The following is a 16,264-nucleotide window of genomic DNA, read 5'->3' as shown; positions in this document are numbered from 1 at the left end:
TTTCCTCCGGGTGCTCTGGTTTCCCCCACAATCCAAAGACATGCAGTTAGGTTAACGTGGGGCGGCCTTGGGCTGAGGTGCCCTTGAGCATGGTACCTGACCCCTGACTGCTCCCCGGGCGCTCTGGTGTGGCTGCCCACTGCTCTGGGTGTGTGCGCGCGCGCATGTGTGTGTTCACTGCTTCAGATGGGTTCAATGCAGAGGATGAATTTCACTGTGCTTGAAGTGTGCATGTGACAAAAAGTTTCTTCTTCTGTCCACACAGTAAGAAAGTAAATAAATAAATAGTCCAACGGGGAGGAGAACTTGCAAAACTTCACACAGACAGCAACCCGAGCTTAAAATCGAATCCAGGACCCCGGAGCTGTGCCACTGTGATGCCCTGAAATCCGTATATTTGGACTCCTGTCTCTCACACCCACTGTCTCTTATTGAACATTCCATTCCAGAGGCATAATGAGGGGCATACTCTGTCCCCTATTAAATCACAGCTGGTTGGGATCTTCTGCGAGCTTATGCATGTGGGGAACAGAGCACATAACAGTCTTCCAGGTGTGTTTTGCTATCATGTGACACAGCATGAGCTGCAATTGAAAAAGAGGAGTTTGATGGCTTTACATGTCTTGGAGGAAGTACGTGTTAGCCTTCACTCACATGGTTAGAGAGACCTGGCTAGTGGGTGGATACTCGCAGGTGACCACACTGGATGACAAATGGGTGGAAGAAAGAGGGGGGAAAAAACCTATAATCTTCTAATGTGGTGAAGACGTTAGGACACATTTATTTAACATTTATGGAAGGAGACCCAGGTATCAGTCAGTAAGCTTCCCAAGATGGAAGAGTCCTCAGGACAGAGGACTTTGTGCTTTCTGGTTTCTCAGTCACACGACATCCCACATTTTTTTTTTGTCTCAGAATAAAAACACAGGAGTGGCTGGAGAGAATGACAGACATTCTGCAACATTAAATGTAAACAGAAACAAATTAAACATTGAATGTGTCATTCATTCATAAATTCAAAATTGCAATAACAAGCAAATCACTATGGTTTGAGGGGAATCATACATTTTGGGCCATGCTGTAATATGAAAATAAAACCATGCAGCATAGATTTTTTTAATACACACCCATCGTGTGATATTCCATGCTTTTTTTGTTCAGGTTAACATCCTCGGTTTATAACGACTAAAGTATTTTAAATAAATAAATAAACAAACAAAGTTTCTCTCACTCCTCGCTACCATGTTACACGCTCTATAAACAAAGTTCATACTTTAATCAATAAAAAATCTAAATTTCAATGTCAATTTATTGATTAAAATTATAAGAGAGACTGAGGCTACATGCCAAATGTACTGTATTGCACTTTTAGTGCACCAGATAGTGTGCAGGGTAGAATAAACAGTGAGTGTTACTGAGCACCAGAGTGGCCTAATGTCTTACAGAGATAGTCTTTATCGTCAGGATCTTCCACTTTAACGGAAAGACCTTCAGGTGGGTTGTCAAGATCGTCTCCATAGCTGTAGATATTCAGCTCCAGCGTCTCCTCTTTCTTCACACAGGCTTCTGAGGTCTCTCCATCCATGGATGTCTCTGTTTTCATGTCCTCACACAGCTAAAGATCAAACAAATCTGTTAGTGGGATGGTATCCATCCCACTCGGGAAGATGCTGCTCTCATTTCTCGCACCATAGCTCATAGTCTCAGAACAGGCCTAGTTAATCCACGACAATCCAGAGCCAAGGCCAGGGAGCAGACGGACAGGCTAAACTGTCTGTCTGCTCCCTGCACAGAGTCATCACACAGGTTTCATTACATTGAGACTGTGCCTGTTCCCCGAGCTATACAAAAAAGTAGAAATACTCAGTTTGTTCTAATAATCTAATTAGTATAAAATTAGATCATACTGACTGTACAGCCGCTGCCAGCACCTTTGACCTACTGTAAAAGGTAAGACTTTTAAATATTTTCTCTCATGTCTGAAGCACGAACTGTTAATGAACTTCTTACTGATCAGCAGTTTAATGTACTGTGTTTAAACAGAAACATGGATTAAACCAAAGGAGTCTGTAGCATTAAATGAAACTAGTCCTCCTGGTTGCAGTTATATACACCAGCCTCGTCTAACTGGCAGAGGAGGCATCGCGATTCTTTATAATGATTATCTTGGCATGACACAAAAACCTGGACAGTTAGTATGAAGAACTTCAAATGCATTTGTGGCAGTGGGGGCGTGGCTTAGTGTCACTTTGTGAATGTAGGGCGGGGCCAGGGAAGGTGAGTGGCGAAGTCAATGCACCTGTTGTCAATTAAATGTGTGTGTGTGTGTGTGTGTGTGTGTGTGTGTGTGTTGCAGTGACTGTGGAGAACAGAAAAAGAGGGAGAGAGCAGACAGAAGAGATTTCCCCAGACCAAAACACAACTGTGTGTACGCACACGTCTGTGTACCCAAATGGACGTTAAAGCTGAAAAACAACACGAAAATAAAAAGGTGTGTGAACGTCATCTCTCGCCTGCCATGCTTCTGTACTCCACCCACATGAGGGGCGTACTAGAGTGGTGCCGAAACCCGGGAGTACAGAAGGGAACCACCACCTGAAGTCTTCCCCATTGAAAGATCTCATCCATGCCCTTGCTACTGCCCAGCAGAACTAGAATCAAGCACTGACCGCCCTCCAGAAGGAACAAGAGCAATGCTTTGAAGCCTTGATACTGGCCCAGCAGGAAGATCGCGAAGCGTTCCGGCATCTGCTTGTGTTGTCGGGGACCTCGACCGCAGCGGACCCTCCCCACAGCACCCTCACAAAGATGGGCCCGTACAACGATCCGGAAGGCTTTAATTGCTCACTTCAAGCCAGCACCCGAAGTGTGGGGGTGGCCAGTCGAGCAGCGCACAGCACGCCTACTTCCGCTCCTGACTGGCGAGGCACAGCCTGCCACACAGCAGCTCGCTGCCGGCAGCCAGCTCATATACACCGACCTGAAGAGAGCCATCCTGCAGTGTGTCGGCCACTCTCCGGAACAACATCGCCAGTGCTTCTGGACGCGGACATTGGAGTAGGTCAGCCGGCCGTTCGCATTCGACCAATAGCGGTTGAGGGTGGAAGACCATGACACCAACAGGATCATCGATCTGACACTGGAACAGTTTATCGCTCAACTTCCGGAAGGAATGGCAGACTGGGTCCAGCGTCATCGCTCAGCGTCCCTAGAGCAAGCCATCAAGTTGGTGGAGGGCCACCTGATGCTGGTTCCGACAGCAGGCGGATGGATCACCTCTTCTCCCTTCTCTTCCCGTCCCCACCCTATTCCCCCACCACAGAGACGGGGGCTGGCTCCCCACAGCTGGCCCACTGCACCAGTGGTGTCCTCCTGTATTCTCCTTCCGCATCTGTGATTGAGGAATCACACAGTGACTGGAGCAGCCCGGCGGTCCTGGTACCCAAGACTGATAGATCAGTCCGGTTCTTTGTAAACTATAGAAAAAAAGTCAACGTGGTGTCTAAATTCGACCCAATGCCTCGCATTGATGAGTTGCTTGATCAGTTAGATGCTGCTCACTTTTATTCGGCACTGGATTTAACAAAGGGATATTGGCAGATCCCCTTGACTCCTCTATCCTGAGAGAAAATGGCCTTTTCCACACCATTTGGATTACACCAGTTTGTCACGCTTCTTTTTGGGTTATTTGGGGCTCCCACCACATTCCAGCAGCTCATGGAGAATATCCTCCATCCCCACACTGCCTATGTGGCAATGTACCTTGACGACATTATCGCGTACAGCAATGATTGGCCTCAGCACCTTGAACACCTTTGGGCTGTCCTAGAGTCACTGAGGCATGTGGGTCTCACAGCTAACCCAAAAAAAAAAAAAGTACAATTGGGTGGGTGGAAGTACGGTATCTGGGTCATGGGCAGGTGTATCCCCAAATTGACAAGACTGCTGCAATTGCAGCTTGCCCGAGGCCCAAGACCAAAAAGGGGGTGAGGCAGTTCCTGGGGCTGGCTGGCTACTATCCTAGGTTCATACCTAATTATTCAGATGTCACCAGCCCACTGACTAATCTCACTAAAAAGGGAGCACCAGATCCGGTCCAGTGGATGGAGCAGTGCCAACAGGCTTTCACCAAGGTAAAAGCTGCAGTGTGTGTGCGTGTGTGTGTGTGGGGGGGGGGGGAGACTTTTACACTCCCCTGACTTCTCTCTCCCCTTCATTTTACAGACAGACGCATCGGACAGAAGGCTGGGGGCTGTTTTGTACCAGAAGGTGGAGAGCAAGGAACTGTAAATCAGCTGCAAGCTCTTGATGCGCGAAAGTATGTACAGCACCATTAAAAAGGAGTACCTGGCCATCAAGTGGGCGGTCCTCACCTTCCAATACTACCTGCTGGGGTGCCCTTTCACTCTCTGTTCGGACCACGTATCCCTCCAGTGACTCCACCGCATGACTGATGCCAATGTGCGGATCACCCATTGGTATCTCACCCTCCAGGAGGTTACATGGTGACATTCGAGGTGGTCCACAGGCCGGGGCACAGATGGTGGTGGCAGACTTCCTGTTCCATTGAAGGGGGAGTCCACTGCAGGATGGTTGGCTCCCCGGCCCAAGTCGACCGGTGGGGGTATGTGGCAGTGGGGACATGGCCTAGCGGCAGTTTGAGAATGGAGGGCGGGTCCAAGGTTTCTTTATTTGTACCATACGATAGTACTGGTAAATTCGTTGTGCAGGCAGGAATTCAGCGATCCCAATACAAAATAACAGCTACGTAAAATACATTGTAACAGACAAAGACAACAACAGTACACACATCCAAACATATACAATCCTTAAAAGTGTGATCTTTAAAAAGTGCTTCATCATCAATTGTTCAGTATGAACAAAATTATTCACCTCTGGGCCTTACTGTTCAGCAATACAATTGCTGTTGGTACAAAGCTCTTTCTATACCGTTTTGTCCTTCCCTTAGGGACCCAAAAACGACGACCAGAGCGAAGGAGCTGGAACTCACCATGCAAAGGGTGTGAGCCATCTTTAAGAATACAGGTAGCTTTATGTCATAAAGAGAAGACATGGTGGGTTGAGGCTTCCCAATTAGCCACCCAGCCCATTTATTTGGTTCAGGGAGTTTTTGTCCTGTAGTGACAGATTACCAAACCAAGACACGAAGGCAAAAGATAACAATGACTCAATAAAAGCACGATAAAATAGGGTCAGCATAGTTTTATCAATGTTAAAACGGAACAATTTCCGAAGATAAAACAACCGCTGATGTCCCCTCTTGCTTACTGCTTCGCAGTTCTTGTTAAAAGTCAATTTATCATCAATGACAATCCCAAGATACTCGTCATTATCCACGCGTTCAACAGATTGGCCCATGATGACTGTGGGATCATGGTTTGGAGCCTGATTTCTAAAATCAATAATCATGTCCTTTGTTTTGGATGTATTAAGCACCAAGAAAGAAAGATCACACCACCTAATAAAATCCTCCAAGACTGGACCATGGCTGTATTCATTATTGTGTAACAAACTTACAATGACTGTATCGTCTGCAAATTTTAAAATGTGCCTGTTTTCATAGACACTCTTACACATATCTGTATAAAGGATAAAAAGTAAGGGAGAGAGAACACATCCCTGAATGAATAAGTTTAACTAGACAATTCCCGTGGGAAATTGTGAGAGTGATGCAGTGGGCGTAGCAGTCACTATTGCAGGAGTTGTACTATGTGAATGTGTGACTTACTATGATGCTCTGATGCTATGATCATGTGTGTGTTTGAGAGAGAGAGAGCAGCCCCTCCCCCATCTGCTCCCTGACTGGAGCTGGTTGCCTTGGTGATGGTGCTCAGGTGCAGAGCAGAGACATAAGATTACAGGCAAAGAGAGCTTTTTCTCAGATTTCCTTCTCCTTGAACAACGGTGATTTACATGAAAACGAAAGGAGCTATTCACAAAATTCTCTCATATTGAGCGCTAGAAGGCTCTCATGAAGACATTGATGTAATTTTTTTGTCCCTAGTGTAAAAAATGTGGACAAGAGAGCGAGTTGAAAACAGCTGACATTTCTGATTTTTTCGTCAAAGCACTGTCGGGACTATAATGGGAGTCAATAGAGCAGTTGGGCTGTGAACCTGTCACTTTGAGGCTTCTTGTGCGAAAACTGTAAATCCTATCGTTTAGGTAGACACATCGTGTGAATCAAGACAAGTGTGACTCCAACTTTTGAGAAAATTGTGTGTGGAGAGTGAAATTTGTGGCTGAAAACAGTTTTAATGAGAAATTTAGAGCTTTTTTTTCAAGCTGTCTACACTCTAACTGGATCACCTTCACTGAAGTGCAACGCAATAGACACCCATTATAAAGTCTGAATTTCTCCAGAATTGATCATGGTGTTTGATCTGTGACTGGTCAAAAAGTATACAACCTCGCAAAAAAGTTGAATGCCAGATCCACACAGGAGAATTTTGTCTCTGTTTTAAAGTTTAAATCATGTCTCTAGGTGAAAGCATGCCAGAGCAGCGGATGTTTGAAAAACGTTGAAAATGTGCGATTTTTTTTTTCATTTATTACCATAGAAATGAAGGGGAAATTTTGCATGTTTTTTTCGCAACGTAGAATGATGAACAAAGTAATAGCATAGTGAGTCCAATCGAGCCGTACGTTTTGATGTATTGTTTGTCTGTGTGCGATGTACGGTTATTGGGTTATTCGAAATCAAAATTTGTACGGAAGATGAATAATAAGAAGAAACACACAGAAGAACAAGAGTTTGCTGTGATTTGCACTGCAAACTATTGACTCCCATATATGGGAGTCAATAGTTTGCAATGCATAGCACTGCATCACTAACTAGACAATTCCCCTGTGGGAAATCGTGAGAGTGATGCAGTGGGCGTAGCAGTCACTACTGCAGGAGTTGTACTGTACTGTGTGAATGTGTGACTTGCTATGTGGTCCTGGACCCTGCGTCCGGTAGGGTGGACACGAGTCTGATGAAACATCAACACCAAAGAAATCTAAGTCATGGCAGTTACATACTGAACTCAGCAGTTAAAAAGAAAGCAATAGATGTGACATTTCTACTGCTATTTTCATGCAGACAGTTGTCACTGTGACACAGAAGCTTATCTACTGTGTAAATACCTTCAGGGGGGAAGTGACTGGCGTCGGCTCCTCCAGGTTGCGCTTCCTCCATCGGCGCCTCGCTGCCTCAGACCCCCTTCCCTTCCTCGGCATCCTGCTGGACAGAAGACAAAAAAAAAACCTTCTTCCAAAGTTAATAGGTTAACTAACCTAAACCTTAACCTAACCACTTAATGTAAATTAAGCTAATCTAAAATAACCTAATATAATATTGAGAGTGGAAGAAAGGATGATGTGGTGATGGTGTGTGTGTAAACAAGTATCTTCTGCATTATAGCAGGTAGGGCTGCACGATTATGGAAAAAATGATAATCACGATTATCTTGATCAAAATTGTAATCACGATTATTAATCACGATTATTCTTGATGTTAGCGAAATCACTTAAATTTTATTTCACTATATTCAAACAAACAATATGAACAGCTTTCAGTGCAGAATGAAATTTTAAAGAGAAATTCTGATTTCCAAATGACAAATAAATGAAATTTATCCAAGAAATTACCAAAGGATGAAGGAACTGAAAACTCAATTGCAACAATTACATAGCATTATACTGAGGCCTACAAGTTTTTAGCTAGAAAGACCAGCCTATCAACATGCTCTGGCTTTAAACATGAGCGAAGGCAGGTCACAACATTGCCTCCAGTGCTAAATACCCTCTCAGATGGAGAACTTGTTGCTGGAATACATAAGTATTTCTTCGCAAGCTGGGAAATCCATGGGTACAGTTGCTGATGGCCTTTCCACCAGTCCAGTGGGTCCCCTTCACTGTCCAGGCTGGCACACTGAAGGTATGAATGAAGCTCAGAGGCCACGGTCTGCTGCTCCTGGAGAAGAGAGGATCTTGTTGAGTTTGCCCCAGTGTCTTTGAAGAAGCTCCCCAAAGTCTTCTTTTTCTTAGATGTACTTGGTGCATCCTCTGTGTTGTCTGTAGTCTCTCTACACGGATCAGTTCGGTCCATCTCCTTGAAAAGAGCATGATACATAAAATAAGAAAAATCTAATTCAGCTTAACTATTGCAGTTAGTTTTCAAATTCAATTTTATAGTTTTCAAATTCAATTTAACATTCGTATTCAGATTACAGCATGTCAATAATCTTTTAGCAAATTTTAATGAGCCAAGTTAACATATGTAATGTATTGTAAATTCTGTATGTATATCCACAATTATTACTAACCATTCGTGCAGATGCAACCATCTCAGATACGAGTCTGGCCTGGATTGGTGCAACCCTGTCCTCATTTACATATCTCATCTTAAAGCGTGGGTCGAGAGCAGATGCCATATCAAGCAGTTCTTGTATCTCAGGATCCTGGTATTTTTCCTCCAAGTAGGTGAGGATTTTGGTTTTGATGGTGTTGGTCAGGTCTGGAGCATCATCACTTGCCTTGAGGATGGAGGAGCTGAACAGGTGGAGGACTGGCTTCACAAAGGAAATACTAACATACTTCTCACTGGACAGTGCATCTGTGAATTCAGTCAGAGGTTGGAGGGCTTTGTTGATGGCTTCCAGGATGTCAGTGTCCTGCCACGTTGGGATGAGATGTCTTGCTTTTTGGTCAGACGCCAAGACGAGAAATGGCCCTATGCTGCTCCAGGACTCTTGAAATCATTGACTGTCTTGATCCCCACCTTGTGGGGCATTGTCTTCAGCCCATGCTCTGGAAGCTTCAGCTCTTTTTGAGCCTGTGCTAGCTCCCTTTTGTGCCTCCAGCTGTAAGAGAAACTGCTGACGAGTTTCTTGCAGATCCCCACTGCACGGTCAATTCGTGGATCTCTCATAGCATTCTCTGTAAAAGAACATGAAACTCATGTTGAATCAAACCACAACAAAAGTATATGCATATTCACGTGTTATTTTAAGATGTTGTATTCAAGTCCCTTATTTTTTTGTTTTTTTTTTAACTTGTCAATATTAATATCATTGCCCGTTGTGCACTAGGAACATGTAGTGAGCTAAAATACACGTTACTTCTGTTTTTTCACTGTTCTGTCTGTTTTTACTGCTACAAAAGAGGGCAACAAAAACATACATAAACACAAAAAGAGATGGAATACATATGCTTTTAAGGGGGATGAACACCTGTGTTTGCTTGTATGCTTCTTTTAAGGCACACTGAGAGAACGCATGTAAATGTTCAATAAGTTTCCCTCTGGTGTGGATGTTGTGTTCCTAAGTTCAGTGCGTCTGTAGATGGCGCTCCACAAATTACAAACTTGACCTGAGACATTACATTACATGGCTGATCTCTGCTGATACACTGCGAGATGAGGACAAATGAACTTGAAAAGAAGGTGTGCGTGTTTGCGTGTTTCTAGATAGTTAATTCTACCATTTAATTACTTACACACTACATAACAGCATACAGGTATTTGAAGATAACACAGCAATAATAATTTTGAGATAAAATTATATAGATATATTGAATATTAATATTTTCAGATTACATCTCAATTATGTATGCATTTTTTTAACTACTCACCAATGGCCAGATGGAGCCTGTGGCCAAAACACTGAAGCCTTGTCTACTGATTCAGAGATGCTGCCTTGACGATGTTGGCCCCACTGTCTGTTGTGATGCAGACAAGTCTCTCCTCTTGCAAACTCCAAGAAGCCAGTGCCTCTTTCAATCCCTGGGCTATGGCTTCTCCCGTGTGGTCTTGCGGGAAAAATTATGTCTGCAAGCACCGGTTTTTAATTTGGAAATCCTCATCAATGTAATGCACTGTCAGGGACAAGTACGGCTCCATGGTCCTGCTTGACCACAGGTCGGTCGTGGTAGCATAAAACGGGACCGCTGATAACTCTCTCAATTTTTCCCCGACATTGATTGTACAGTGCAGGTAATGCCACTTTCGAGAAATAATTTCTTGACGGCATCTCTATCTTTTGTCCAGCGTTTTCACCATTTTTTTGAAGGCGTCATTATTCACGGTGTTTATTGGGGCCATGGCTTTGGCTAAATAAAACGCGATTGCATCTGTTATTTCCTGGTGTCTGTGTGATGTGGGTAAATATCGTGTTGCACGGTGTAGTGTTGCTTGGATGGTTGTCTGGGTTGGGGCTGCGGGACAGGGATTTTGTGCAGTGCCAACGACGCTGGCTTTGGCTTTCATGCACTCATTATATTTTTCTACGTGGTGCTTTAAGTGATTAAACAGATTTGGTGTGTTACCCTGCGGGGCAGACACAACTCTTTGACACTCTCTGCACATCGCCTGCTTTTGTTGGACATCACTCGCCCTGAATCCAAAATACGTCCAAATAACAGAACTTGGGCCCTTTCGAGGGACAAACTCCTCCTCACCTCCCCCCGCTTCTTCAGACACAGATTGACACTGTTGTTCCGACATAGTTGGCTTTTCTCTCTCACCTCAATCTGTTACTTACTCTCACGTTATCACCCCTTGAAGAAGATACCGCTGCACTGAAGCTCTGCGCACTTGGCTTGCTTGCTTATTTAGGCGGAGTAATGAAACCTTACATGCGTCGGTTCGCCCCCTAATGGTTTGGTGGAGTACTGGTCAAAAAGTGCTTGATCAGATATGCAGCAGAGCTTGCATTTTAAATGGAAATAAATCGCGATTTTCATTTAATTTAATCGTGGCAGCCAAAATCGTGATTTTTGATTAAATTCGATTAATTGTGCAGCCCTAATAGCAGGTAACAGCATAAACCTGTTTATGCAGTCATACAATCATCAGAGCGTTACATTAAACACAGAAAAACAACTGTCACCTTTCATAACCATTATCTCATCTCATCTCATTATCTCTAGCCGCTTTATCCTGTTCTACAGGGTCGCAGGCAAGCTGGAGCCTATCCCAGCTGACTACGGGCAAGAGGCAGGGTACACCCTGGACAAGTTGCCAGGTCATCACAGGGCTGACACATAGATACAGACAACCATTCACACCTACGGTCAATTTAGAGTCACCAGTTAACCTAACCTGCATGTCTTTGGACTGTGGGGGAAACCGGAGCACCTGGAGGAAACCCACGTGGACACGGGGAGAACATGCAAACTCCGCACAGAAAGGCCCTCGCCGGCCATGGGGCTCGAACCCGGACCTTCTTGCTATGAGGCGACAGCGCTAACCACTACACCACCGTGCCGCCTCATAACCATTATTATCAATATTAATCAATGTGTTGTAATAACTGTAAACTAATTATCATCAGTGCAATTGTTATATCAATGTTCATTATTCAAAAATAATCATTAATTATCTATAATCCATGAATAATTGTTTGTATTGCTACTACTAATAGCCCAGGAGTAATAGGGTTATACCCAGAACAAATTAGTAACAAGCTGAAAATTTCAGAATATGTTCAGAATACCTTTAGGAATAACATACTAAAAGTCCCCGGAAATCCCCCTTGTGCTCTCTGAGAAATTCAAGATGGCGTCCAAAATGGCCGCCAAATGGAGATCTGCCCATATCTCAGGCCCAAAACAAAATATTAATGCAATTAAAAGGTCAGAATATATGTTTTGTAGGGTAGGAGAGTAAATTCCAACATGTGTGTATTAATTACATTGTGTATTAACATTATATAATAACAATGTACACATTATTATAACAGTATATTTGTGTATAATGTGTTCGCTTGCCATGTCTGGTTAGATTGTCATATTTTTGGCACTTCACCAGTTCACATTTGTGAATGTGCACAGTACTATGAATGTGTGTAGGTTTCATCCAGTCCGATCCTTGAATCAAGTATCAATCTTGAAATGCCCTGGCCCATAAATTCACATCCAAGAAGAAATAACAATGGACTGTTATGACAAAATAATCGTTATGGTATCATGAAGATATCTCATATGTTTTTGAAATGGCTTCAGTTCTTAATGTTTAGGACTAATAATAGTATAATAATAGTAATAATAATATACAGACTTATAATTGTAAATCTATACATGTGCTATTTAATGTACACTACCAATTATAGAGTGTGGATCCATTGGTTACTCGTTCACTCCGTATCATCCTATTCTGTTCACAAAACAACAAACACAATTACTCGGGGTTGGAGCACTTATTTTCATTAATATTAATTAAAGTAAATTGGTGGTGTAAAATGAAAAATGGCATGTTAAAAGGTCATGCTGAGTTCAGTCATTTTTAAAAGGTCATGCTGAGTTTAGTCATTTTTTGTCCGAACACACCGGCATTGCTAGTAGTAAAGACTGGCGCTAGAAACTCAAAGATTAATTTTTTTCCACCCTTAAACAAGCTTGAATAAATTCCCTACTTCATTGATGGTACAACAAAGGTCCAAGCATTACAACTGAGGCACTGAGAAGTGTTTAAGTCTACTCATTGTTTATAAGCAAGAGCTTTTATTGAGGCAGACCTTTTTGTCATGAAAGTCGCCGGAATGTTGAAGAAGTGTACTGAAACAGCTTGCCATTGTAGTTTTAGAAGATAGAGTTCTCAAATTTAATTTCCCTTTAATATTTTATCAAAGCTTAAAGATGCACTAAATATTAAGGAAATTGATGTCTAATTGTTGTCTTACATTATGTTCATGTATGTAAGTAGCCTACTAAGCTAATCTGTTAATCATGTCAACCATCAAATTCCATGTAATTTCCACATTAATGACCTTGTAATCTTGGTTAATTTTAACAGTGTGACAATGGTGAATTTGCATTGCTTGTATGACAGAACATATAATTTAACATTTTAATTGCATTTATATTATGTTTTATCCCTGAGATATTGAAAAATCTCCAATCGGCGGCCATTTTGGACGCCATCTTGAATTTCTCAGAGAGCACAAGGTGGATTCCCGGGGACTTTTAGTATGTTATTCCTAAGGGTATTCTGAACATATTCTGAAAAATTCAGCTTGTTACTAATTTGTTCCGGGTTGGACTCAATTTTGAGCTAATGCTCTTGGGCTATAATAATAACTACTTTTTTTAATAACTACTTAATTAATAAGCAGTGATTATCAAAATGTAATTTAATAATTAATTAGTAATTATCATCAACTACTACTTAATTATACTAATAATTAATAAGTAGTGATTATTAAAATGCTATAAAATTGAGTTATAAGATTATTTAAAATTATTAATTATTAGTTAAAAATTAATTAGTTAAAAATTAGTTAAAATTATTATTAAAAAAGTAGTAATTATTATTATTATTAGTAGTAGTAGTGGTGGTGATACAAACAATTCATGGATTATAGTAATTTGTTTTTAATAGTGAACATTGATAACAATTGTACTGATAACATTAACAAGTATTACTAGTAGTATTATTGTTTATTATTATTATTAGTAGTAGTAGTAGTAGTAGTACTACAGTTATATCAATGTTCACTATTTTAAAAAATTATCTATAATCCATGAGTATTTGTTGGTATTCTACCAATTACTACTTTTTAATAATTATTTGTAATAATTTTTAATAACTTAATTTTATAACATTTAATAATCCCTAGTACTTATTAATCACTAATTCATAAGTAGTAATGATTAATAATCAATATTTACTACTACTACTAATTATTATTATTAGTGGTTGTTAATATTATTCTTATTATATTAAAAACACTGTTGTAGACGATAGGTAATAAAACAAACTTTTTGTACAAATTATTTATATTGTACTATATTTAGAATTATTGTATTTTCTGTAGTTCTTTTTAATTGAGTTTTGAAATAAAGGTTTATATATTTATATTAAACTTAATACAATAAACAATGTTAATTATGTAAAAAAATGATGCTATTCATTATGCGCATGCCACACACAGCATGTGCGGTATCTGCGCATGTCACACACAGCATGTGCGGTTGTCATAAAAATAAATAGCCGTGAATTGCGCATGGATTGAAAAAGTCGCTTGGACATTTAAAAACAACTAACTGGAATTTTTTAAGACTTTATAATAATTCCGTACAGAATAACACGGTTTGCCGTAACATCGTATTTACGTAACTTTTCCATACAAAATACGGCCAATCCGTACTAGTAGGCATCTCTGTAACAGACACGTTAAACATGTTTACTTTTTGTAATGTGTGTTTGTGAGAGAGCAGAGCAGGGCCTGCTGACTTATCAGTAAACTAAATTTTTTTCCTCAAGACAAAGAATCACATTAACACTATAAATATACCACCACAAGTAATACTACTAACTTAAGCAAATGTGCAGGATTTTATCATCAAAATGTACATTAATTACTAAAAGTCAAAGTAGTCATGTATGAAAATGCTCGCTTTTCTATTTAATCAATGTAGGTTGTTAAATCATATTACATTTAAATGTAATTTCTTTCTAAGTCCATACAGAGACAGTTAATCACAGTTTATCACAAACAATCAAACAAACACGGAGAAATGTGGTTTTCCCTGGACAGAAGGAGAATGTAACAATGTAGTCTGAATAGATAGATAAATATATAGCTTTCATCTTTAATCTTCTTGTGTAGAAATACACCAACAGTTAAAAAAAATTCCACCCCCAAATCATGAGAGTAATGTCTACACCTTCAATGATCTGAATTTTATTTAAGCTTGTTTGCTTGTCAGTACAGTTCAGGCTGCTAGCGGTTGGTGAGAGCAATGGCGGCTTTTCGTGCCGTTCACCTAGCTCCGTCTAAAGGCAGTTACAGGGTTTCCCATACATAGACCATTGTGTGGCGCAGCACCACACAATGGATTCCTATCGCCACACAATCAGACTCACGATTTTGAAAAAAAAAAAATTCCGTTGCGTATCATTCCGTTCATTCATAGTGCTCTTTCGTCTCGTTCGCGCGCACACAGAGAGAGAGAGAGAGAGAGAGAGAGAGAGAGAGAGAGAGAGGGGCGTGTACACAGGCCTGCCGGTGCGCATATACCCGGACTGCAAGTAGGCCTGTTAGGCTAATTAAAATAACGCAGCCTTCCCGATTCGCCTCCGACCCCTTATTTTAAAAGGTAGCGTACGTCGTGCTCATGATGAGCTTTATCATAGCCTTCTTGGCTTACAGGAAACGGACATCCCTGAGTCAGGCTATAAACCAATTTTGATGCAGACAGTAGCAGCTTGACACGAGGAACCGGCCTTATTGCATTATCCCGTTTATCCCGCTTCAGCAATGACTTCCCTTACAATAGGGCACTGGAGGTTTTTTTTTTTCAGGAAGCCACGCAGAATTAAATGTTCTGATCGGGCATGCAGGCTTTGCACCAATTAGGGTAATGCTTTTTCATTATTGTTTGTTACCTTAAGTGGTTTCTTAGATCTAATTATGATATTTTATTTTATTATTATTTTGTTACATTATACTATTTATTTCATTTTAGTATTGTTTGAGGGAAGTGTTGAGTTCAATATTTAAAATAAAAACCTCCAGCTTGTCTTTTTGCAATTTATTCCTTGAATGATTGAAAGATTGCCACCAAAAAGGCAAAAAACTAAGGTAAAAACCAGAGATGCACCGATTGACCGGCTACTGATCGGAATCGGCAGATTTTCACGTGATAGGCCATGACCGGCGACCGGCCGGTCAAAATTAAAATATGCCGATTTTCTGCCGATCAAAACTTGTGTATCACATAGAGATGAAAGTGGAAATACTCGTAATTCACAACTAAAAAGACTGCAGCTACACTGGCAGCTTGAACATGCTTTCTAGTGCGATTGTGTTGCGCCTGCGCAGAACAGTGTCAGTCCTGCGCGCGCGCCGTTGTTAAAAAAAAAAAAATTCACTATATTTGGATATCCAAATATAGTGAATTTTTTGTGCCAGATATTGGATGTAAAAAGAAGAAAACGTTTGTGGTTGTGTGAATTTCCCATTACAGGAATTAATACGTTAGCCTATTACCAAACATCTAGTTAGATTTGTACAAAGAGAGAGAAAAAAAAATGTCTTTTTGTTTGTTTTACAACCTTGGCTGCACTTGATTCCATTGGAAATTACTCTACAAATACACATTTGACAAAGATGATAGAATGGCTATGGTATAAGTATGACTGGAAATTATTTTTGTATTTTGATATTGAATGAAGAAATGGGTTGTTCTAAGTTTTAAGTTATAAGTTTTAAGACCTAAATAGGCTTATGAAAGTGTGTTCCATAGCAGTAGGCAAATA

At 40.9% G+C, this 16,264-nt stretch overlaps 1 protein-coding gene across 16 annotated transcripts in view; it reads right to left on the bottom strand.

Moving 5' to 3' along the window:
- The window catches only part of LOC132867671 (zinc finger protein 271-like), an 806,111-nt gene that overhangs the window by 305,444 nt on the left and 484,403 nt on the right, over nucleotides 1–16,264 (bottom strand). For 3 of the 16 annotated variants that reach the window (XM_060900654.1, XM_060900653.1, XM_060900655.1), the window contains exon 2: nucleotides 1,444–1,615. In XM_060900654.1, coding sequence (XP_060756637.1) covers nucleotides 1,444–1,603 — 160 coding nt within the window. In that variant the 5' untranslated portion in view covers nucleotides 1,604–1,615. Of the gene's footprint in view, nucleotides 1–1,443; nucleotides 1,616–7,149; nucleotides 7,558–7,807; nucleotides 8,117–8,330; nucleotides 12,616–16,264 lie in introns of those variants that run through there. The other 13 variants (XM_060900644.1, XM_060900645.1, XM_060900643.1 and 10 more) reach the window with 13 other exon arrangements.

This window comes from Neoarius graeffei, chromosome 19 (assembly GCF_027579695.1).
Source record: "Neoarius graeffei isolate fNeoGra1 chromosome 19, fNeoGra1.pri, whole genome shotgun sequence".
Lineage (NCBI taxonomy): Eukaryota > Metazoa > Chordata > Actinopteri > Siluriformes > Ariidae > Neoarius > Neoarius graeffei.
Note: the sequence above shows the minus strand (reverse complement) of the source record. Positions and strands in the feature narration are given on the sequence as shown.